This window comes from Mus caroli, unplaced genomic scaffold, assembly GCF_978045245.1.
Source record: "Mus caroli unplaced genomic scaffold, Mus_caroli_1 scaffold_10, whole genome shotgun sequence".
NCBI classification, from domain to species: Eukaryota; Metazoa; Chordata; class Mammalia; order Rodentia; family Muridae; genus Mus; species Mus caroli.
Window position 1 is genome coordinate 41,886,385 of NW_028227265.1, and position 25,410 is coordinate 41,911,794.

Below are 25,410 nucleotides of genomic sequence, written 5' to 3' on the forward strand. Positions count from 1 at the left end.
GTCACCAGCATTTCCCAGCACTGTCCCTGACGTTCCAGGCACTGCCTGCATTGTTCTGACCTGTGTCAGTGCAAGCTGTCAGGCACCGCCCTGTAAGTTCCCTGTGGCCCAGCATCCAGTGAGCACCCCCAAGGCAGGGAAGGATTAGAGGGATACAGACTGCCCTGGTTTCGTGAGAGGTGTCCCCTGAGACCTCTTCACAGAGGTCTACCTGAGGGCAATGAGAAGCAGAAGTTAAGGACATCTGGGAGGAGCTTCAATGAGAGCAGAAGTCTTGTGGCAAAACCAGTCCTGCTTGCCTGCCCTGCAAAAAACATGATTATTTTTTCCAATTTCTAGCTGAGACATAAGCATAAAGAGGTTAAGTGAGTTACACAAATGTGCACAGCAAATGACGCTGGCCCTGGCGCCCTAGACCAAGTGTTTCTGGTTCCGGCTTGCATGTCCTTTATCATCACTCCCTGATATAAGTGACTAGTTGTGCCTCCTGTCGACACAAGTAGCAGTCACCGATCCCCCTTGCTAGAGAGGGACACGCATTAATGATAACAGAGTAGCTTCCTCAATGAAGTCTCTGCCATCAGATCCAGATCAGGCAATATGTCTGGAGCAGTCCGCGGACTCCAAGAACAATGCCCTGTCCACTCCCTCCACAGCCTGCTGCTTCTCCCTCCCAGGCAGCAAATTATGGCCTCTGAGTGTGTGCTTGGCCTGCCTTTGACATCAGCGGGACCCACTGGAGTCTCACCTTCAGGGTTCTGAATCGGCTCTCTCTCCTCCTAGCTTCCCCCAAGACCTGTATGGAAATAAGTATGTGTCTGCCAGGGATCAAATGCTTTTGGAGACAAAAGTCGTTGCCGAGGACATTACAGGGAGCTATCATCTCTGCACGATGCTCTTCCACAAAGCCCTCAGCTCTTCTTTTGGGTGACACAGTTTCAGCCTGAAAGGTTCCAGTGAGCTGACTTGGTTTTAAGCAAAAGCACATCCTATTATTTTTTTTGAGAAATGGAGTGTAAAATTAACCCTTATTATTCCAGAGCAGAGGAGGGGAAAGGAAAATGGGGGATCTGGAAGCTTCCTTCTTGATGCCTTGATTGGCTGGCATGTTGTGTCTTTATTTGTATGTATGTATGTATGTATGTATGTATGTATGTATGTATGTTTGTATTTATGTATGTATGTATGTTTGTATGTATGCATGTATGTTTGTATGTATGCATGTATGTATGTTTGTATGTATGTTTGTATGTATGTATGTATGTCTTAGAGACAGGCTTTTGATATGTAGCCCTTGCTGGCCTTGAATTCAGTATGTAGCCCAGGGTGGCCTTGACCTCATAAGCAGTCCTCCTGAGAGCTGGGATTCAGGTGTATACCACCATGTCCCGGCTTATTTTCACTTTTTAAAATATCGCACTAAATCAATAGATTCCCCGTGCTAGCATGACTCACGGGGAGCAGGAGGCAGATCTGAATTTCAGGGCGAGATCTGCATTTCACTTTACAAACGAGCAGGGCTGTGTAACTCACTTGAGGTGTGCAGGTCTCTCTCATGGATGCCTGTCATGTGCTATAAAAAAAAAAAAAGAATAGAAAGGATCGTGAGTCTTAACTCACAAAGTCCCCCAGCTCCCACACTGGGGCGGAGAGGCCCCGGGAGCTCCCAGACAGCTTTGTCATTCTGCTCTGAGGTGTGGCAAGCACTGCACAATCTTATATAACTCACAAAAGTGATTCTCAGAGGATGCCGCTGTCTTGGGACAGGAGAGGCTGTTGGAACCTCGGGGTGAGAGCAATGGCGGCTGGGTGTACTGGGCTTGCTGACAGTGTGGGTCATATGCACCACACATGCACACACACACACACACACACACACACACACACACACACACACGCCAGCCAGCAACGTTTGTCACACTAACTAGGACAGTTAGTCCTCCTAACTGCCTCCTGGCCCTCCCCCCCCCCCCCCCCCCCCCGTTTCCGGGCTGCCTTTCTAGGCAGAGGTGCACTTGATGGGTACCCCAGGGAGTGCAGCCCACCCTGCCATAAGGAGGAGCCCGATCTGTGAAGACTGGCAAATCAAAGGCCAAGCTGAGGGAAAGATGTTCCTAGGTCTGCAGGAGCCCCTAGGCCCTTTGTTGTCCCTTCAGACTTGGACTTTCTGTGTGTGTTCTATCCCTCCACCCCCTTCCCCAGGTCTGACTCTTTTAAGCACTTGGGAGACATAGAGGAAAGGGTCCCAGACAGGCAGTTGTCTGTCTGCTGGGCTTTTGATCTAATTAGCCCAGAACCTCACTTTGACACAGGTTTGGGCTGTGATTTGTCAGCCGTTTAGGCCCCCGCAAGTGGCTGGTGGCTCAGGGCCGCCTGACTGTGCACATATTTATGAACGCGGGCGCTGGGCGGAGCTGCCTCCGTGAATCAGAGGGGAGCAGCTGATGAATTGCTCGGCGCTCATGGATCGGAAAGTGACTGTCAGACATGATTTCTCTGATTTATAAGTTGCAGGAGCCCCGTCTTTGTCCTCTCAGTGTTTGTATATCAGACAGCACAGCCCCAGTCACAGCCAAGTGCTGAAAGGCTGTTTGGAGTCAGAGCAGTCAGCCATTCCTCAGCCCTGCTGCAGAGCCAGCTCTAGCCAGACAGCTGCAGAGCCCCAGCTGGACACCTCTTCTCAGGACTGCTTCTGAGAAGCCCCGCTATAGGTGGCCTGTGCTTTGGGAGCTGCAGGACAGCAAGGCAGCATCCTTGCCCGCCTGCAGCCGCAGTGGTGCTGGGACTGGAACACTGAGAAGCTGCTTGTGGATGAGGTGGGGGTGAGAGCGAGCCACACACGTGTGATTGGGCTTTGTATCCTGCACAGAGCAACACCCCAATCTTAGCAAGTGACCTCATTCTCTGAACCCGTTTCTTCTTCCTGGAAATCCCATTTCCTAGTCAGCAGTACTGCTTCTAAGACTGCTGTAGTAAACCCCCATAGAAACCTCTCGTTTTTTACCTCTGTCTCAGTTGTGAACGGAGCATCAGGAGAGTCCACATTGCCACAGGAAAGCCACACAGAAGGGTGGTTCTCATCCTGTCCTGCATGCATGAATTCATCCCATGCACCAGCCTCTGAGAAGCATTGTTGGTGTAGTGGGGAGGAGTGCAGGGCATGTTGGGGGGTCTTTAGAGGCAGCCCCCACACTGGAAGTCATCTCTAATTACAATGAGCGCCTCCCATGGGAAGTGGAGGAGGTGTGCAGGGCCTTTGTGGCGAGCGTGCTGAGCCTGCCCCATGTCCCCAAACTTGTCAATGAGTCTCTTTTCCACCAGTGTAAAGGAAAGATCTGCCCGCATTTCTGCCGGGTGCACGTGGCCTAGTTGCTGGGGCTCTAGGGACATGACAAAAACCCGGCAGATTCCAGCCACTGGGCTATGTGGGGCAGGCCCACCTGCACATAGAGTGTGCAATTCAGCGGTGGGGGTGCCTGGAGTGTGGGGGATGAGCTGGGCCAGGGAATGAGAGCCTGCTGTCCCAGCATTCCTGCCAGGGCCTGGGGACCCAGGGACTCGCCAGGAGGCTCAGCCCATCTGTGTCTGTGGCTTGCCACCAGCAGAGCCCCTCTGCTACCTAATTCTTGCCTTTGAGGGCAAATCAGAGCACCTGGCACCTTTGGTGAGCCTGCTTCCCCGGGGAGCCAAGGGGAGGGCTGTGTCCTTGGCTGTCCCAGATTGCATTTTTTGCCAAAACAGCCATGCACAGCAGTAAACACTAATTGAGCACTTGCTGTGTGCTGTATCCTGCTTTATATGAATTAACTCATTAATTCGCATCTTGACCATAAGAGGAAGGATGACACTGAGTGCTTCTGAGAGAGGACACCTACTCTGGCTGATGGGATACTCAAGAAAGGGGGTGCCCACACCATCTCTGACTGTGGGCTGAAAGCAAGAGACTCCCCCCTGTCACAGAGGAGGAGCACTGACTCAGGCTGTCTACATTCTACAGTGTGCAGCTGGGGAGGGGGACCGAGGCAGAATTTGAACCCAGATTTTGATTCTGGGCAAGGTTGTTGAACCTCAAACCCAGCAAGTGAGCAGACATGATCCTTGGATCATTCTGCTCTCTGGGCATAATTGAGCGAAGGCTCAGGTGTTGAAGCAGTTCCAGGGTGGGAACATTTGTTCCGGTAGGAAGCTGATCAAGGAGTCTGCCCTTCTCTGTGACTCACAGCCTAGGCAAACGTTCCCACAAGAGACAGCTTGCTCGCTGCAACTTCCTCTAGGATCCTACTTCTCCACCTTCTCCCACCCAGCCATTCTCTGGCCACTCCCTTTTTGAGCAACCCTCACACCCAGCTCACCAGCTGATTGGTGCTCCATGCTGTCCCCATCCCCATCCCCACTGGAGTGAAGACATTATCCATTTCGTTCTCCAAAGAATGCCTAAGCTCATTTCAGTCAATCCCTGGCATATCACACACCCATGAATATTCAATTGGATTTTAAAAAGACCCAGGCTACTCCCTTTAACCATCTAGTATGAAGTATGGCCCCCTTTCCATGGGCTCTCAGAACTCAAGCTGTCGAACATGGCTTATGACCAGAAGGAGAAACCAAAACCAGCTGCTACAAGCGTCAGGGCTAGGCTGTCCAGAGCAGAGCTGCGACTCGTGTCTGTGGTTCCCTGTATCAGCTTCAGTTCCAGTGATCAGGGATGCCCTGGTGCAGGGTGACCCACAGCTGGTGTGGGGGTATCCTAGGGATAGTGTGAGGTGTTCTGGGACTAATACAGGGTGTGTTAGCTCTGGTTACTCCTGCGTGAGCATCACTGAAGTTGTCACTTTCCTTTGCAGAGGAAGGCATTAACCATGAGTGTAAACTGTGCAACCAGATGTTCGACTCCCCAGCCAAGCTCCTCTGCCACCTCATTGAGCACAGCTTCGAGGGCATGGGTGGTACCTTCAAGTGCCCTGTCTGCTTCACAGGTAAGGTACCCGTGCTGGCATGGCAAGAATGCATGGGGGTGGGAGGAGCCTGCCCTGTATCACAGCTGGAACCCTGCCTCTCAGCCCCCATTCATCCCCTTTGAAGTCCTGTCTCCCATCATGCAGACCTGTCCCATAGCCTGCCTTTCCCTTCCTTTTGGGTCACCTTGGGTGACACTCTTCCTGTTCCTCCTCCTATTGTGGCTGAGCAAATGCTCACTCCTGCCACAGCTTCTCTCCTGCTGTCTGCCCTTCCTGGGATCCTCCAAGCTCCACAGAGTCATGAGCTCCATCCAGCATCAGTGGGATGCCTCTGTACACTCCCCTCACCCTACCCACTCCCAGCCTTTGAGCTCCATGTCCCAGCCAGGCTTCCGCCAAGCAGCTTGAGGGCAGCTTTGTTGGCCAGGTCTCCAGCCCCTAGGCTGGCTGCCAGCCCCAGCAAGTGAGTGGCTGTCCCGGCCCGAGGCATATCTCGGGGGCTTTGCTGGCCCCCTCCTGTTGCCCAGATGGCAGCCGGTGTGCACAGGGAGCCGGGCTCTCCCGGCCTCCCCGACATCTGCTGTCTACCTCTGTGGGAAGCCCACCCCAGGGAGGGTGCCTGGCAGGAGACTATCTCTGAAGTGCTTGCCTCCCAGACACACAGCTGCTTTGGGTCATCTCCTGGATGTGCCCAGGGCTGGGCTGTCATGGGGACTGCTGTCACGGGGAGAGGAAGCCAGTGTTATGACCTGCTCATGACACACATGTGTATGCACATGTCTCTGGGGTCCCAGCCTCCCTGAAACACCCACCCTGGTCCTTCCCCTCCCTCCCCCAACTCAGGATCCCCTGCCCATCTGTTAGCATCACATGCAAGGATGCAGACAGTATCCCTGACGACAGGAGCACTGATTCATGTCATTGACTAACCTCTTGGTACCAGGCACTATGCTGTGCTGACCTAATTCTAGTCTTATCTCTGCAACCCACTTGCAGTGGGATCTTGGGCAAGTCATTTAATGTTGATTTTCTTCTGTCAGATGGGGTAATGGCAGTGACTACATTGCAGAGTGAAGGCAGTTGGCTGGTGGAGGGTACTTTCCCTGGCCTAACCATGAGCTACTTCATTTTTTAAAGTACCTTGCTTATATTTACACATATGATCCTCCTAGACATCCAGCGAGGTTTGCTATAATGAGCCACAGTGTTTAAAGGAAGATACAAAGCTCAGAGAGCTTAACTGTCTGTCCCAAGGTTGCACCGCTGTTATGGGGCAGGGTTTAGTTTATCTAGTTCAGAGACCTCTGATAGGGACTCTGCTCCCAGAAGCAGTCCTTGGCCAACCACACCTAGGCCTGGGTGATCCCTACTTGGGGGAAGTGGTGGGGCTGAGTGAGGCTGGCCTCTAACTGCGGTGTCTGTGTATACAGTCTTCGTCCAGGCCAACAAGCTGCAACAGCATATCTTCGCCGTGCACGGGCAGGAGGACAAAATCTACGACTGCTCGCAGTGCCCACAGAAGTTTTTCTTCCAGACAGAGTTGCAGGTGAGTGTGTCAGCCCCCATGCACCAGAGGCTACACTCTCGGCTGGCTGGCATTGTGTATACTAGCCTGTGCATTCCTGAGAAAGCCTACAGGAGGGGGCTGAGCCTATGAGCAGGAGACTCTAGCTCATACCCCCCACCCCTGCTTCCTAGTGGATTCCCCACTAGGCTCCCCACTCAGATCATCCGGTAGTTTTTGGCTGGGTTTGACTTTGTGCCTGCTGGCCTATGTGGCCCACACAGCCTGAATCCAGCTCTTCCCAGATAATTGGAATAGACACTAGTGGATGTCTGTTGGTTCCAGCTCAGAGGAAAGGCAATCGGTACTGAGGCCAGTGTGAGCCTCAGGTTGCCACAGAGGTCTTTCTCCACCAGTTTACTTGATCCTCCCAAGGGATCCTCATGCAGGGGACCACTGGATAGACATCTGCAGCCCTGCCCTCCAGTCCCACGGGGCTCTTTCTCTTCTTACTTGGTACTGACTTTCTGTAGATCTGGGTCTGGATCCGGAGCTTTCTGTTGCACTGACATTGCCAGGGAATTCTTAGTAACAATGAAGAGTCCACATGCCCACTAGACACACCCTTTGTGCTCGCACAAAGGTCACACCATGTAATAGCATCACTACATAAGGGAGAGTTCCTCCCACCCATGCAGCATCAGACACTGGCAGTGCACGCACAGAGGGGTGGCAGACACACACAGCTCAGCACTGCAGTCCCAGAGATCACACTCCCCTTAACTGGAACCAAGCCACACAGATGCTCAGAAGCGCTGCCCACCGGGAAGCCACTGCTCCCAGCCACAGTGGGGAGGGGAGGTTGCAGCAGCGGTATTCTTGAGATTACCGTAGCCAGGAACAAAGGCTTATTTGTCGTTCCTGTGGCAGATCCAGGCAGAGTTCATGATATTCGGTGACCTGTGCCCACAGAGGGTCCATGCCCATCTATGTTTCCATGGTCACCATGCAAGGAGGGGAAGGAGGGAGGGAGGAGAGATGAGTGCATCAGCTCTTCCAGCTTCCACTGGGAAGAGATGCAGTCAGCTTCTCCCACACAGGATCCTCAGAGCAAGCCACACGCCATCCCTCCATGCTTGGCTTCCTAGGGGTGGGAAGGAGCCTCAGTGTCTGAATGCATAGGTTGGGAAGTTAAGGCTGCTCACTGTATCCCCACCCTCTGCCAGAAAGTACGGGAGTGGGGGGGGGGGAGGGTAGGGGGGAGCCAGCATGTAACAAGATCCCCACAGATACATCGTGTATCTTCACAGGATGTATTAATCTGCAGGGCAGACCTCATCTCACACCTGGGCAGTGCTGTGCCTACACCCAGTAGCCTTCCAGCCACCCAGCATGAGGCTGACAGTCACCCATCCCTTTCCTGGCCATAGCAGTGCCTGGTGCAGGCAGGATGAGTTTTCTGGAGGCTTTACCTCACCCTATCTCCATAGTTGCTGAAAATGGGCCCAGGAAGGGTACCGAGGGGATCTGCCATCTGCTGCCTGGGTCCTGCTTGAGCTCAGCTCTGGCTGAGAGACCAGGCCTTGGAGGTTTCTTTGCTTTGGGGCAAGCCCTCTAGCTCCCGTATATTCTCACATTGCTCATGGCCTTCTGTCTCTCTCCAGTGTGGATGGGTTAGGCATTGAGTTAAACAGAACAGGCCAGAGAGGGGCTTCACTTCCAGGATAGCATCATAAGTAGGGGGCTCAGGAGTCTAGTGGGTCTCTGTTCTCTGTGCTGAGGACAGTAAGGAGCCAGTACCCAGGGCCAGAGCTGCTAACCAGCTCCCATTGGGCTGTGTGGGAGCTGCCTTGCCTGCCTGGTGGCACATGCCCTTTCTCCCACCTGCCTTACTTGTGTGACCCACCGATCAGCCAGAGTAGACCAGGGTCACCCAAGGGATGAAGCAACAGGACAGGCTGCTTAAAAACACCTGAGTGTGTATACACCACTGTTAGTGTGTTAAATCAGTTTCCTAACAGGCTGCCTCTCTCGCTCCTGGCTTTGCCCTCTTCCATTGTCCCAGACACCATGGCAGGGAACAACTGGTCTCTTCTTGTTGGCTTTAAGATGTCTCCCCGAGGACTTGGGAGATGTGGGTCAGTGGGTAAAGTGCTTGCTGCATATGCATGAAGCTCTGAGTTACAATTCCCCAAACTCTTGTAAAGCCAAGTGCTATAGCGAGTACCTACAATCCTGTTGCCTCTGCTGTGGGATGGCAGAATCCCTGGAAGCTCTGGGGATGGCCAGCCTGGTGTACACAGCAGTGGGAGAGCTAGCCTGGTGTCTGCAACAATACTCAATGAAAAGACCCTGTCTCAATGTGAAAGGGGAGGACAAACACCCAGGTTTGCCCTCTGACCTTTACACACGCACATGTGCCATGACATGCGTGCTCCATATCTCTCTCTCTCTGTCTCTCACTTTGTCTCTCTCTCTGTCTCACTCTGTCTCTGTCTCTCTCTCTCACACATACACCACAATGTGGAGGGAGAGAGATACATAATAAACAAACAAGTTTCTCTCTGAAAGAAGAGACTCTCTGACCCTGTTTCTCTGACCTGAGCGAGACAGCATAGGGACTGGCTTGGCTTCCTGAATGTATCAGTATTGAGAAACTAGGGTAAGACAACTGTGCCTCACTTTGCCTCTGCCTAACCTTGGGCTATGAACCAACCCCAGAGTAACCAAGCCTGTAATCCTATTATTTAGGAGGCTGAGGTAGGAAGATCAAAAGTCCAAGCCCAGCCCAGGCAACTTAGACCTTGCCTTAAAATAAAGAGAACTTAAAAGCTGAGGGTGTAGCTCAGTGGTACAATGTTTCCTAGCATGCACGGGCCCTGGGACCCATCTCCAGCCCTACCAAAAAGGAAAACCCTAGAAGCCACCAGTTCCCTGGTCACCCCGATAACCTTTGAATGGGATCCTCAAGTAAAAGAACCTCACTAAATTATAGCCTTAACAAGCCACTATTTTCTGTGATTAATTATTTTAATTACAGACCATTTAAATGGGAAGTGTAACAACACTAAATCTATGCAAATAATGGCTTTTGTTAAGGAACTTGAATAGCAATTTTCTGGGTTTGAGGAGGGTTTTCAGGCCCCACGATTTCACTGCCATTAATTGAAGCTGGTCTGGATTGTCTTGTTTGCATGAAGAAAACAATGCTGGGGTTTCTCCTGGGTGCCGCGGAAGGGCAGTGAGGTCAGCCAGGGCAGCAGTGAGGTCAGCCAGGGTGCCTGCCCTTGCTGGGCCTTAACTACCTTACCTACCATGTGTCATACAGTGTTGCGTCAGGAAGCTGTATGAAGCTCATGTTGGTGGGCACATGCACGGTGACCTAAGGGAGCTTGGGGAGGTGTACAGCCTAGGATTGAGTTTATTCCAGCTCTGCAGAGTTCTGCTGTGGACTAGAGGGATGACTAGATGGGAAGCCTGCGGGCCTCTTCTATGTCTGCCTCTAAAGAGCGGGTGCAGTAAAAGTACTGTTGCCAGAATGAGGGAGAGGCAAGTCTTATTTAAACCTGTGTTCATCCATGAGGTTGATTCAAGGGACTCTGGAGATAAAACTATGTGAGTTTATGCATGCCTGAGATCATGAGCAGGAACTAAAGTCGCTGCTCATCTGCTGCTTGTGTACAGGGCCAGTGTACACCCAGTACCCAGTCTAGGGCTAAAGCTCAGATAGTGAGCTGCCAGGATTCTGTAGCAGAGAGCTGTGTGTGCAAAGAGCCTGTGGCCGGCACGAGTAGGTATATAGCTGGGGCAAAGAGCAGGGACTGGTGGGCGGGAAGAAGCAGATGGAACACGGAACCCAGCAACATCTGTAGGGCTGTGGAGATTCAGCCTGATTTCCACTGTGGTAGGAACTCAAGCAGGGGGAAAGGTTGACTTACATCCTCAATTCAAAGTTTGGAGTTACGCTTTGGGAAGACGCTATTGAGCGAACCAGCAGGGAGGAGGCTCCTTCCCATCACATGCCCAGTAAAGGTTTGTGTAAATGTGGAGTGACTTCTAAAACTCAACAAAATGAGCAAAAACTTTTGACACGCATGCCTCCCAGAGAAGATGAATGTCAGTTGTGACAGGAAGGAGCAGAGAAAGCCACAGAGCGATGTCACCCACAGCACCAGAGTGGCTAAAGCTAGACAAATGCAGAAAGCTGAGCCTGTCTGGGGCCAGGGCACCAAAAACCTGGAGCTCGGGCATCCTGCTGAGGGAGGTCAGCATGGCAGAGCCTCGTGACAAAAAGAAAGTTAAGTGCACAGCCGCCATTACCCATAATCCAACCCAGGGCGCTTGTACAGAGAGAGGGGAGTTGAGACCCGCATGCCTATGCCAGCAGTGGCCCCTCAGCGGAAGGTTCCATTCACTCCCAGGGAGAGGGTGACACTTGCTGAACAGTGTCTACGGATGCTGAAAGGACCCAGAAGGATTTCCCGTGCCAAGCAGGAAGGTTAGATTCGGAAGGACTCGCCATGTGCATTCTGACATGACATTTTAGGAAAAGCAAAAAAAATGTTTCAGTTCAGAAAGCAGACCACAGTGTCATTGCCCGCAGGTGGGCCAACAACAGGAGGGACCAAGCAGGACTTGTGAAACCTCCCCGAGGTAACACACCGAGCACCTGTGTCCTCAGGCCTAATGTTGGGTTTGGAGACCCAGGCTGACCTCGTGGAGCTTCCAGAAAGTCCATTGTCCCCCAAGTGTTTGCAACTCTGGGGGTGAAGAGCCTTCCCAGCATGCTTCATGGGCCCCAAGCTTTGGGAAAAGGCATGGAGTTTAATCATTGGCTACTCCCGATTCCCTCCTCTGTGAAGAGCTACCTCGTGCAGGGGACTGAATGTGTAATGATGTCCATAGCTTCTGGAAGCCATAAGGAGATGACATTGGGTTCCTGGGGTACTGTCCCCAGAAGTCAAGTATCACTAAATGTGGTAGGCCTCCGTCTTCTCTGCAACTGCCCTGTCCTTTCTTTGTGGTTGTATTGTACAGTCAGTGGTTGTTGGCTTCCTTATCTGTGGTTCTTCTCCATAGAAATGCCAGAAAGGTCCTTAGCATGTTGTGGGTGCAGGAAAGAAACATGTGGTCAGTAGTACAGCCATTGTTTTCTGCAGTTTCCTATTAAGCAATTTGAGTGTCTTATGGGTTTGTAAAGTTCCCTCCCTCTAGGAGTTTTATTTTCTGAGCTGGAACAAAGCAGTACCCAGAGAACTTCTGTCTGAGGCATCCGTGCTGGCCTGGATGCTGTCAACACCAGACAGCCATGCTGGGACCTGAAGTGAAACGTTGAGATGAGTTGGGAGGGACATGGCCCCAGGCCCCCCTGCCTCTGTGTCCTGTGACCCCGGCCTTTTTACTGGTTCAGGAGGGCAGGATGGAGATATGATTAGGGACTAAGACACTTGGAAAATGCCAGGGCTGTTGGCCTTGTGTTTTTCAGCCGCAGGCCTCAGCAGATGAAGGCCTGGGGCCCTGTCGGCCCCTTGCCAGAGTTCGCCAACCTAAAGGAAGGGACAGCAGACACTGCTCGCCCAGCCCAGCTGTCTCCACATCCCCATGGGCACCTCTCTTTCCACCAACAGAGTGTGGATGGCCTATCCTTCTCCCTCTTCAGGCTTTCTCTGCCTTCTGTTCTTCACCCAGGGATGCCCAGGGCCAGCGCACTGCTACCTAGGCCTCCAGAGCTGGGCTCTGAAGGTGGACACATCCCTGAAGTGAAGTGAAGAACAGGGCTGACATTCTCTTGCTTCATTTCTGCCACGGCCCCACCCTGTTTCTAGTGATTGGTATAGTTTATGCCAGCACAGCCTCGAGACAGTCGCTCCATCTCTATGTACAGAAATGGAAACTGAGGCTCTGAGAGGTTTGTGGGGGGGGGTTGTCTAAGGTCACAAGTAAATGACAGAGTTCCAGGGCCCCATGCAAAACCCAGTCATCTTTGCCACCGAGGCAAACAGAAACCCTCCAAAGTTTAAATAAATTGCCATTTATATGAGCTAATAGATTTAAATGAGGCCTGCAGTGCTGAACTATAAAAAGCCTTGTTGTCAGGGGACCCAGAAACTATTTTAGTAGTTGGGCCAAGCAGGTAACAGGAGTGGCAGGAACAGGGGATGAAAAGGAAGTGCTCCTAGGTGAGCCAGGTGGAAAAGCTGCTGCTGCCCTGCTGGGAGCCAGTCCTGGCAGGCAGGCAGGCAAGCAGGCAAGCACTGGCTGGAGGCCTGCAGAGGAACCACAGGGTGGGTGCTGTTAAGGCTGGGCTGTGGAGAAGAGGGGAGAGCTCCAGCCATGGTGAATCCAGTGACCTCCTGCTTCCTGCTGCTGCTTTTCCAACTTGTTATGGTGCCCAAGACTTGTGTGGTCATGTCACGGTAGGGGTGGAGCCCTAGAGCTGTATATGTCCTTTTCTTCCTAAGTAACTCTCTAGCATCTCTGAGCTGATGGGGAGAGCCTGCCTGAGCACTTGCAAGTTCCTGACATGCGCACTTGTGCACATAAGCACACAGGCATCCACACAGGTGTTCTGTCCACAGGGGTACAAACACTCCTCCTTGGTGGGCTGGGCAGAGGGGGGACTGTGGACCTGTTCCATGTCCTGGACTCTCAGGCCCTCAGTGACAAAGCAGGGGTGGGGTGGGGACTGCAGGAAGTGACTCCGATTCTGAGCTGGCCCACGGCGGCCAAGCGGCCAGCACAGCACTGAGCAGGCCTGTTTAAAGGATTATTTCACGCTGTTTGCTTGTGTGTGCCTAATCATGCCGCTTCCAGCTAAATGATTACAATTGATTAAAAGCAGAGCTGGTGCTCTAACAAGCAACCCGGAGTACTCTGATGGTGAGAGCCCGGCCCTGCCAGGCTGCATCCTGGTGCCCAGCCAGGGGGAGGTGCCTGTGACCCAGGGGTGTGGTCTGAGTTTTTCTGGGACCTCTCTTGCCCAGTCCCTCCCCCCATTTTCATGATACATTTATCACACACTCACAACCTGGTGACATTTCAGGTGACATCTCAGGTGAAGCTGAGGCACAGGCAAGGACTTCATTCTCACAGGTAACATTCTACGGGAAGATATAGGAAGTCAGTGAAATCATGAATTGTATTACGACAGAGGTAGGGTGAAGGTTTGTGTGTCTGTGTGTCTCTGTGTGTGCATATGTGTGCAGGAAAAGTTCAGGCTGAACAATTGGGTGGTGTGGATAAGAAAGCATTACTTCTGTCTTAGTTATGGTTTCATTGCTGTGAAGAGACACTGTGGCCGAGGCAACTTTTATAAGGGACCGCATGTAATTGGAGCTGGTTTGGAGGTTCAGAAGTTCAGTCGATTGTCATCAAGGTGGGAGCATGGCAGCGTCTAAGCAGGCATGGTGCTGGATGAGCTGAGGTTGTCCATCTTGTTCTGAAGGCAAACAGGAGAAGTCTAGCTTCCAGGCAGCTAAGAGGATGGCCTCCAAGCCCACCCCCACAGTGACACACTTTCTCTAACAAGGCCACACCTCCTAATAGTCCTACTCCCTGGGCCAAGCATATTCAAACCACCACACCATCCCAGACCTGAAATGGAGACTGTTGTGTGAGGCAGCTGCTCATCTTTCTGCTGGAACACTGGTCAAGTGGCCCCATCTCTGGGATGCTCTCCCTTATCCTTCCTCTGGCCTTTCCCGTCCTTGGTTTAGCTTTAGACCCCTTTACCAATATGAGTTAGATATAATCTGTATATTCCTGGTTTCCCATGCAAATGTGAGATTTTGGAGGATGAAGATTTCTGCCATTCACCCACCCATGCATCCACCCATCAACCCACTTTCTAGTCATCTTCCTACCCATCTCCTCTCTCCATCCATCCTTCAGTAGATTTACTATCTGGCTATCCATATATTAATCTCCCTATCATCCCTCCCTCTATTCATTCCTCTACCCTGCTTATTCCCTCACCACATATTCATCTTCCTATCTGCTTCACCCATCATCTACCTATCCATCCATTTGTCTGCCTACCACATACCCACCTATCCATTAATTCATCCATGGATCCATTCATCCACTTTCCCTCCCTCCCTCTCTTCTTTCCTCCTTCTCTCTTTCCATCTACCTATTACATACCTACCTACTCACTCATTCATCCATATATCCATCCATTCACTCACCCATCCATCCACCTACCATCCAACATTCCATCCACCCACCCATTCATTCATCTTTCCATCCATCTATCCACCTACCATCTACCTATCCATCCACTCACTTACCCATCCATCGATCCATCCATCCACCCATACACCTATCCATCCCCTACCCATCTCCCACGCGTCTACCCATCAACTCATCCTATGCACCTATCACATACTCATTTATTCACCTATTGTCCATCCACCAACCCTTCTACCACAATCCATCCATTTGCCTGTCTAGCCACCCCATATCCACCTACTCCTTACCCATCCATTCACAATTCTTCCTTCTGCCCATGCATCCACCCACTGTACCACCCATCCATCAACTCACCCATCAATTCACACACCTACCATCAATCTGCACACTCACCCATCATCTTTTCATTCATCCCTTGCTTTCTCCTATATATTTTACTGTATGTTTGAGCACTTGGAAAGTAGAAAGAGAACACAAGCAGGGAAAGAACAAAAAATGGCAGGGAAGGGGGCTGGAATACAATTTGCAGGTGCTCAGCCCACTATCGGAACCCCTGGTCTTGATAAGATGGGTAATCGGGGAGCTGGTTTCCTTTCTTCTTTGTGCGGCTGCTGTCAGATCAGCCAGACAATTATAACTAATAATAATTAAAAAGTAAAAGCGCTGTAGGCACATGCTTAGCATTTGACTCTTTAGCTGTTCTTTCTGTGAATAGCTTGGCTTCCTCCTTTCTGCTTTAAAGATGGCCCAGCCCTTGGCACCTTACCACCAGAGAAGGAACAGTTTGGTCTTGGGTGGGACTGGGATATGGGATACCCCAGTGGCTCCTGGGAGTTTAAATCTGTTGCTAGCACAGGCATTGATCACTCATGAGGCCAGGAGCCTTGGAGCCTGAGAGCCAAGCTGGCTTCTAGCCTCCTGGAACCACCCCTCTCTGAGGTTAGCAGAGACATTTCACCCTGCTGGGCACTGCCACCACTTCTGACAAGTACTGGTCCTGCTGCCTTGGGTTGTTGTTCTCAAGAATTGAAGCCTTTGAAAGCCAGGACTCTTGGGATAAGTATTAGTGAATTTCCCAACGAGGCTGTTGTGTTCTCACTAGGGCAGGAAGAACCTAGCATTGCCCATATCTGCCTACCCTTGCAGCCTAACCTGCCTTTGAATATCAGCCCTGCTACCCTGGAGCCTCAGAAACTCCGGGATTACAGTTTTTTCCTTGTGGAATGTGGAGGGTCTGAAGGTAGTGTTGCCCTCAAAGACTTCCGTACCAAGCCCTTAAGTACTGTCCAGTGTTAACTGTTATCCACACCCCAAACATAGTCTGGGTGCCCTGAACTAATTAATTCAGTCAGTTAGTGATACATGTATGCGCTCAGTGTGACCTCAGTGTTTGCTGAGTACCTACTATGTGCCAGATGTGTACAGGCAATGGAGACACACAAAGGCCTAGAGCTATGTACCTGCTGTATGGAAGGAACAGTGCACTAGAAGGACCAGGCCTTTCTTTCAAGAGTGTGGAGTGCAGGAGTTTCATACAGGATCACACAATTGCCTCGGTCCCTCAGGCAAAACTGCACAGCTCTAATCTAAAAGTATGAAACCTGAAGAGCTCTAAAGTTTCAGTCTTTCTGCGAGCCAGCATGATATCACAAGAGTAAAACTCAAAGTGATACGTTTTAGGTAGGAAATTATTTTAAATATTAGATAAATTTTCCTTCAGTGTGTACACAAAATACAAATGAATCTTGTGTTGTAGACTTGAGTCCCACTTACATGGTAAACATTATACCATGTGCAAATACTCCAAAATTTAAAACTCTAAAATATTAAACACTTCTTATATCAAGCATTTTGATTGAAAGATCTCCAAAAAGCCAAAACAGATTAATCAATTAGTTGATGAATAATTAGACAACTGGAGCCCATAGAGGCAGCTGCACAGCTGGGCCCCACAGGACTCTCTAGGACACCTTAGATCTAGACCCTGTCTCTGTCCACAGGAGAGTGTGACCTCATCACTGATCACCATTGTCATCCCTGGGTAGCTCCATGTACTGAGGGATGATGTGTGACAGTGTTGGGGTCCGTATGTATAGGAACCCAAAGTGAACACCAGTCCCATGTTTAGGGAGCCCAAGACGTGGGTCTGTGTCTATAAACTAGTCCAGTAAAATGCTTACAGATCTGAGGGCTAGCAGGTACTAGCCCTTCCCAGGGTTATTCTCTGGCTCTCCTAGTCAAAGAGTTCACTCTAAGGCTGTGAGAACTGAGGTAGATTCCTTGGGATGCTGGGGTAAGAGGGTAGCCTTATCTCCCACAGAGATCAGTTATAAGGGTAGGCTCAGCACCAAGCCTAGCCACTGGGACATGAGACTATGGCTGCTCCTGCAGCCCTAGGTGTGTAAGGATTTCTGAAAACTACAGAGGGGCAGTGGAAGAGTGGCTGAAGCCTGTGACCAGCTTAGTTGTCCTCTGGGCCCCATGGTTTGGTCCAGCTGAGCAGTGAACCCTGGTGAGGCCCATGTGGGGACTGGGGGCCTCCCCAGAGTCCCAGCATTGAGCAAAGATGGCATTCAGAGTGAATCTCAGGCTGCCTGTTAGAGCCTACCATTCATGCCCCGGGGCTGGGGCCAACCAAGTTTCTGGGGCACCGTGCCATCATGACAGATGGGCATGGGGAGCTGCCAGGATCCTTGAGCCTGGGACCATTGTGTGTGCTTTGAGCCTAGCCCCTCGTCGGCGCCATTTCAGGCAGGACTAAATGCCTTCAGTTTCTTAGTAACAGTGACAATAACCAGTGACGGTGGGTGACATGTCGCTTCAGTGCTCACAGAGGGTTGCATACTACAAAGCTGGACCTCACATGGACAGAGAGCAGGGTCTTTAATGCACAGGAAGGACATGGACAGGGCATAATTGTAAGGCTCTAGGATTCTCATCATCGGGATCTGGGGTATAGGATTCTCCTACTACTTCTGCACAACACGCTATTGAGATCCAGATCCCAGGAGAACATGATAGGGGGCAATGTGGGGGACAGAGTTGGTAATTAATGTTACCATTTCACTTTGACTCTGTTGAGATAGGCTGTTGCTATGTAGCCAAGGTATACTGCAAACTCCCAGCCTCCTGCCTCAGCCTCCTGAGTGCTGGGCTTAGGTTTCGATAGGTTAGATTCAGTGATTCAATGTCATGTCACACAACCTATAAGCGGTAGAGTTGAACTTGTTTGCAGCCCTGATGGTGTGAGACAAGAAGCCATGAGGATATCAGAAATTCCCCCCCCCCAAGCCAAGCTCAGTGGGAAGCCTGTGCCTATTGTTGTCTCCCAATGCTACCTGCACAGTCACCTCTACCATTTACAGGTGGAATGTTGTGGCATCACAGGGCAGGGGTGGAGACAGAAACCCAGGCAGCCTAGCTCCTGGGCCGGTCACCATGGCTCTAGTACCCTGGATAGGCTCTGTGTGCTTGGGCCACTCTTACTCAAACCACCTCTTCTTGGGAGTATGGCTGGCTGCTTCCTGCTAGCAGGCTGGGCTCTGGTGTAGCAGGGGCCCCAGTTCCTCCCCCCCCCCAGCCCCCACCAGTAGAGAGAGGAGACCAGGGTGCTCTTGGTGGAAGCTTGGATTGCACTCTTCGGTGCAGCAGGAACAATTACTAATGACATTTAGAAAGAAATTAATGATGAGAAATGCAAGTTGGCATTTCAGGAGCAGCAGTGAGCAGCCCCGTGAACACTCGGAGGAGCAGAGGGCGGGGGGTTGGGGGGGCAGAAATTAATTTTGCTGTGTCAATAGTGAGCGGGCTGCACTCACTCCGCCACTGACGTTTACACAGAATCAAGCTGGCTGGCCAGGGTTGGTCCAGGCCTGCTCTGGGTGACAGTTGCTGTGGCCTTTAGGTGGCACCAGGGAACCACAGGACGGAGGTACAGCAAGGAACAAGCTTTGCCTCTGGCCACCTAGGGAGCTGCTTCTCTGAAAGACAGAGGGAAAGCCTCAGTTTCTTCATCAGAGAAATGGAGACGTTGGAAAAGTGGTGCTGATGTATGAAGAGCAGTTTCCAGCACATAGTAGGGACTCATATATGACAGCCAGTGCATGGCCATGTGGTTGTAATGAATCTTGGATCAGTCTGTTCTCAGACAGATAAATCATGGCATTGGTGGGGACTGCGGTGTAAAAGAGGAAGAAATAAAAGACTAAACTTAGGGGACAGGTTTGTGGGGTTCTTCGTGGGACCAGGGAGCATGCCTTACTCAGTAAAGCCCCCTTTGCTCTCCACGCACTTGGGAGTGAGGGGACACACACGGAAATGTCACTGTCACCGTAACAGCAAACATCTCACAGAGCAGGAGGTAAACCTTGTAGATTGTTGAAGCTAAATAATTATTTCTGTCTCTTAGAACAGGAAAATTTCCCCTATATTATCATCCCAATGTTATTTAGTGTTTTATCAAGTGCCAGGCACTATCCTCAGCACTTTTAAACATTAAGTGCCTCGTCCTCATAATCCCTCTATCAAGATAAACCAAGACACAGAGGTTCATTCACTTCCTGGGGCCACAGAGCTGGTCAGTGCTAGACCCAGACACCCCCCCCACCGTCACCCCATGTTGTTGTTGTTGGTAGTGGTGGTGGTGGTGGTGGTGGTGGTGTGTGTGTGTGTTTTAACCACACCACATGACTGGGTTTCTTGTTTGTTTGTTTGTTTGTACTCACATTTGGTTTTACGGAAGTTATAGTCCTCCATGACAACAGTCAGCTGCTCCACCTGACACAGGACATTCTGTATGCCATCTCACCTGCTTTTGTATATTTTCTACTTTAAACCTCATAACAAGACTATAAAGTAGATACAGTTAGCCCCACCTTTCAGATGTGTAAACAAGGCTTGCAAGAAATAGTCTTTCTAAGCCTAGATTCGTAGAGGCAGCAAGTGACCAAAGCCAGGTTTGAATTCATGGTGTTTTGGCCAGTCCACCCACCTGTCAGCCACCCATTCGCCCTGGCACTCTTACTCCCACCATTGAGGCACACTCTATCCACCCTCCTACCCCACATCTGTCCATCCAGCAGCTACGCACACATCTACCCACCTATACCTTCTTGGGGCGTATATTAGCTTTAATTTACAATTGACGTTTAGTTCTGCTATGTTTGTGTCTCAGTGTGGGCATGTGCACAAGGGCCCAAGGCCCGAGGGCTCAGATTCCCCTGGAGCTGAAGTTATAAGTAGCCATGACCTGCCTAGCATAGCTGCTGGGAATTGAACCTGGGTCCTCTGCAAGAGCAAAATGCACTCTTTACCATGGAACCATCTCTCCAGCCCCCATGTATACAGCTTTTAGAGTATCTTCCTCTCATGCTCTTTAAAAAAAATAAAAATAAAAGATTCATTTATTTTGATTCTATGTGTGAGAATATTTTCTCTCCATGTGCTATGCATTCTGTGCCAGAGGAAGCCAGACGAGGGTGTTGGATCCCCCAGAACTGTTTATAGATGGTTGTGAGCCGGTACTGGGAACTGAACCTAAGTCTTCTGCAAGAGCTGTAATACTCTCGGCCACTGAGCCATCTCTCCAGCCCCACTCCATGCTCTTAATTTCACACTCCACTTTAAAACTGTCTGCATACTCTCAGCCATGCTCCTTTGGTTCACTGAGTGTAATGAAATAGTCCAGGAATACAGATGATTGTAGGTTTGCCTTGTGGAACCAGTGAACTCTGTTACAGTGGAAGGGAAGCCTAGGACAGACCCACTTGGTGTTGCTTAGACAGGTGTGTGGGCAGAAACACTGGCCATGGCTTGGTTTCCCGCTGAGCTGTAGTCTAGTCTGTAAAAGCAACATCTCAGAAAGGGGGTGAGGGGGGCAGGGATCACCCTGTGCCCTTCGATTTGTGGTATGTGACTCCTTTGGGACTGGCAAGGGTACACACCTATATGTTTCACGAGGACTGTGGCTATCATTAGCTGTAATGGGTCTCAGCTGCAGTGTGGATCAGTGGTGCATGCCACAATTCATCACAGTAAATTAGGACCATCTTCAAGACTCCTGCCCCTGCAGCCTGGGGGGCTGTGGGCAAGGGGCAGAGCCACGTGGTCCCTGGAAGCCATTTGCGGGTGCTGGGCATATTTCTGAGGGCCGCCACCCTCAGCATATCTGCTGGAACAGCTCTTTGTTGGCAGGGATAATTTTCAAGGAAATCTGAAGATGCAGGAAAGTGTTCTTTTTCGTGGGAATTTGGAGGCAAGTAGACAGAGATCTGGATCAAAGTTTTCGTGTATCATTTACAGAAAGTAAGAGCGCCCGAGTGGTCCAGGGACCTGAACATACGTGTTCAGGATAATTAGTGACCGTGCGACCTAGATTTTCCAGGATGGCCCTCATTTTCTGGTCTCACATCCCACTGCTGGCTAGTTGCCCTGGATTTTGGTTGGTGAGGTAGGATGATTCTGTGTGGATGTAGTGACAACTTGCCAAGAGTGGGAAATAAGCCAAGAGGAGATGGCTCTCCCTCTCTAGGTTGTTCCCATGTTTCTTTTTTTTTTTTTTTAAGATTTATTTATTTATTCTATGTAAGTACACTGTAGCTGTCTTCAGACACTCCAGAAGAGGACGCCAGATCTTGTTACGGATGGTTGTGAGCCACCATGTGGTTGCTGGGATTTGAACTCTGGACCTTTGGAAGAGCAGTCGGGTGCTCTTACCCACTGAGCCATCTCACCAGCCCCCTGTTCCCATGTTTCTTAAGGTGGGCCGGTGGTATGCTTGTCCCTTGCCTTGTTTTCAGTGCTGAGACAATGCAGACACCTCCTTCAGCAACCGACTCTCCCACCTACACCCCCCCCCACGCCCCCACCCCCAGAGTAGGTTTTTTTTTTGTCAGTGAGCCTTGGTTCAGCCTGGGTTCTGTGGCCATGATGGCCTGGGTCAGAGGGCCGAACCACTGCTAAGGTCAGTCCTGCTGGTGTGGAAGGAAGGCTTTCTGTAGTGTGGACATGGAGAGTCCTTGCAGGCAATGCCAACAACTGCTGGCAGGTGGCGTAGTGTCCTCAGAGCTGCAGCTCCAGTTCACTCAGCTGGGGGTTACCACAGGCCACTGCAGTCTGTGTATCCCTCTGAGCCAACTGTATGAGATGACCGCACAGGGATGGTCCTGTGTCTCTGCCCTTGGTGCAGAGCACAAACCCATCTCTCATTTATCCTACTTGCTTGGTTTTCAGAGGTGGTACCTTCATGTCACATGGAGTCTCCCACATTCTGCTGTACAGCGCGGTGACCCTGAGATGCATACAGCACCGTGCAGACATCACCTCTTCCAACCCCAGAACTCTTTCATCTCCCCAGCCTGAAACTCTGCCCCCTTCTCCCAACCCCTGGAAGCAAAGTACTGTTCTGTGAATCCCTCAGGACCCCAGACGAGAAGACTCCTGCAGTATGCATCTTTCTGTGGCTAGCTTATTTCACCTAATGTAATGTCCTCAAAGGATCCTGACTACATTTGCGACAACTGTCCAGCATATTCTGGATTGGGGGTGGGGCAGGGGATGCTGCTCCCTCCCCCTTATGTTAGCTGACTTCTCTCTGCTGCCCAGCTTGCAAGCTGACCTCTCAGCAACACCCGGGGCTGCACCAGGCAGGGGCAGTGAGGAGCTGAAACCATCCCTAGTTCAGAGCATACAGCAGCAGGGTGACCTCACAACTGGATTCTTCACCCTCACCTTCAGAGCCTTGCCATGCCAAGTCCCATGACCCTACACAGTACTGTGGCCATCTGCCGTGGATAGAGCATTGCCCCAGACAGCCCTGCCTTAGGAGCCCTGGCCCAGTTAGTATGCTGGAAGACTCTAGAGGCCTCAGGCCTGACTGAACTGAGACATGTGGTTGCCCTGCATCATGCTGCTTTCAATGCAGAGGAAGTTTGGAGTTTGGAAAAAAAAAAACGTTTCCAATTTTCAAAGCCTACAGATGTGGCCCTACCTGCCCACATGTCTGCACGGCGGCCTCGCCTAGAGCTGAGCTATGCATCTTTCCTACCAAGCTTGAGCTCTTGAGGCTGACAGAGGGCCTACTGGCCCCATCACTCTGCCCTGGTGAGAGCCCCACTTATTCTCAACCCCACCCATCTTGTGTTGGAGGCCTTCTGCAGAAAGAGCTCAGTCATCCTGGTGACTGGAGCTTCTAGGATCTAGCCCCTTTATTGATGAAAGCATTTCCTGAGTGTAGTCCCCACAACTACCTCCAGGCTGCTTCGATTGTGCCTGTGTATTCCATGTGTGCGTGTGCCTCATGGCATGGGGACACTTAAACTCCAGTCAGCGGCAGGTCTGATCTGAGTTTCCGTTTGTTCTTGGTCCCCACATTTCTCTATGGCCTTTGCACTGTTCCTACCTTGACTTTGTAATAGACAGGCTTGCTCCATGTTTGCCCCGAGGAATCTGCTTTTAAGGGAATCGGAGTTGAGCCCTTCGAGGGAAGGCACCCAAGGCCCAATTCATATTGGAGAACTGTTAGCCAAAGTCTAAGCAGGCTGGTGTGTTCAGGGTGAGCCTATACAGTAGCCTGCTCAAGAGGGACCAGTGTCCACAGAGGTGGATATTCGCTACACAAGTGGAGAAACACTTGCCAATTTACCTCAGGACTTGGGTCAAGCATGCATCCTGTTGCCTCACAGGGATAGTTCTGTAAACAGTCTTGAAAGTATTGCACCTCTCTCTGCTTGTGACAGCAGCCATAAAACTACTGGTTTCCCTAGCTTGGCTGCTGGCTGGAGTCTCACCCTCCATGTTGAGCATACAGACCAACTGGGCCCGTTCATATATGAGGCACCTCTCCCTAAGACTGAGGTTCCCTGAGCAGGAAATGCTGGTCTTTGTTTTAGGGGTGACTGGGTGAGCTCCCTCCTGATATCCTGGTCTCAGGTGGGCTCATTGCTAAAGCACAGGACGTGGAGCCGCCTCCTGGAGGGTCTGCTGGACTCTGTCTTTTCACATCTTCATCAATCTTTTCCTGTCAGAGAAGACAGTTCTCACCTTTGGAAGTGGTTGTGGAGCAGGCCACCTGCTTTGAGTCTTCGTGTCCTGGGGACAGGTAAAGAGTTGGAGGAGAGAGGAGGGTAGACACAGGAACTAAAGCTTGGCCAGCCTCTGGGAGAAACTACTAGCTAGGAGTCTGGGTGGAACGTCTTCCTCTTGTTCTCAAGGTATTTCTTGGATCCCTGAATCTGTTCTTGCTCTCGGGTGTCCCCCTAGGCAACACCTTGCTCAGGCTGCCTCTTAAGTCTAGGCTAGGGGCTCCCCATTCCTGCTTCCCAGCTCTCTTGGTTCAGCTCCGTTTTGAAGCTCACTTGCTGCTGCTCTGGAGTGGCAGATGCCCGGGTCCCCCTTGCTGCTGGCTGGGCAGAGGGGACAAGCAAACCTCACATGTGTTATGGGGGGGGGTCTCCACTTTCCCTCTACCTTAGGGCTCTGTCCCAGGCCATTGGGCTACTGGTCTCAACCCTGATGCCAAAGGTGGATGCCACTTGCACAGTGGGTAACTTCTCTCTGGCCTGGGGGTAAGTGGGTGACAAAGGGGGCTGCTGGAGGAAGTAGGGTATAAGTATATTAAGGCCCGCCCCCCTCCCCAGGGCACAGCACATCACTGGCAGGCATTTATAGGGAGCCCCAGCCATCACTCACTCCTAATTTTAATGACGTGCATTAGCTAAATTGTGTTGTGAGTATTCATTCGGCGCTGTTTATGGGGTGCTCTCGAGTGTGCGCACCGTTTGTCAGAAGTGCAAACTAGCGAACATACGAGCCTTTAAGACAGGCCATCTGTTCGTCTTAGACCCTTGGACGATTGTCAAGCGCTGCTAAAAATAAGTGTGCACAAGCAGAGAGGGGCTGCCCAGGTGATGCACAGCAGAAAGAGGAGCCGAGCTGCCTGTGTCTGCACCCTCCCCAAAGGGAGAGACAAGTGACAGTCTGTGCTGCCGCCGCCACCAGGGAGGCCACGAGAGGGAGCGGAGGAAGATGAAGAGCCTCTGCTGAGACACCTTTTGGGTGGAGGCATGAGCTTTCCCTCTGTCTTGCGTCATGTAACTCCACAGCTCAAATACCTTTGATAGCTCCCAGTGGCCCAGATTTAAGGGCAAGCTGCCTCGTCTGGCATCACGGAGCCTCATCAATAAGGCCCCTGCCTTCCTTTGGAGGCTTGTCTCCATAGCACATACACTGTGCTCCTGCCAGGCTGAATTATTCATTGTTCCCCCAGCATATGCTGCACTTTTCACATCGCGCAGGCAGAGTGGTGCAGAGGGGGCTTATAGACACCTCGTGCATGGGCGAATGTCCTGTGCGGTCATTTTCAACCACGGGGCCCAAAGCACCTTGCACCTCAGTCTTTACCTGTACAGCACGGGTAGAGGTAGCAAGAACTTTATGGGGCTCTTGAGGGTTCAGATGACTGGCTGTTACCAAGGTGTGTGGTGTCCGACCTGCTGAGAGCCAAACAGCCCCAGTCATTGTGAACGACAGCATTTATCGGCATTACTCACACCTCCGGGATGCTTCAGTGATTAATCCTGCTCGCTAAAGTACTCCTTGGTTCTTTGTCCCTCCGTCTGTCTGTCTTCTCTCTCTCTCTCTCTCTCTCTCTCTCTCTCTCTCTCACACACACACACACACACACACACACACACGCACACACACACATGCACACACACACATGCACACACACACATGCACCTAGAAGAAACCCTAGCTCAA

The 25,410-nt window shown here is 51.3% G+C and overlaps 1 protein-coding gene across 3 annotated transcripts in view; it reads left to right on the plus strand.

Moving 5' to 3' along the window:
• The window catches only part of Znf423 (zinc finger protein 423), a 299,483-nt gene that overhangs the window by 268,317 nt on the left and 5,756 nt on the right, over positions 1 to 25,410 (plus strand). For all 3 annotated transcript variants that reach the window (XM_085843729.1, XM_029480964.2, XM_085843730.1), the window contains 2 exons: positions 4,845 to 4,976; positions 6,389 to 6,504. In XM_085843729.1, coding sequence (XP_085699855.1) covers positions 4,845 to 4,976; positions 6,389 to 6,504 — 248 coding nt within the window. The remainder of the gene's footprint in view (positions 1 to 4,844; positions 4,977 to 6,388; positions 6,505 to 25,410) is intronic.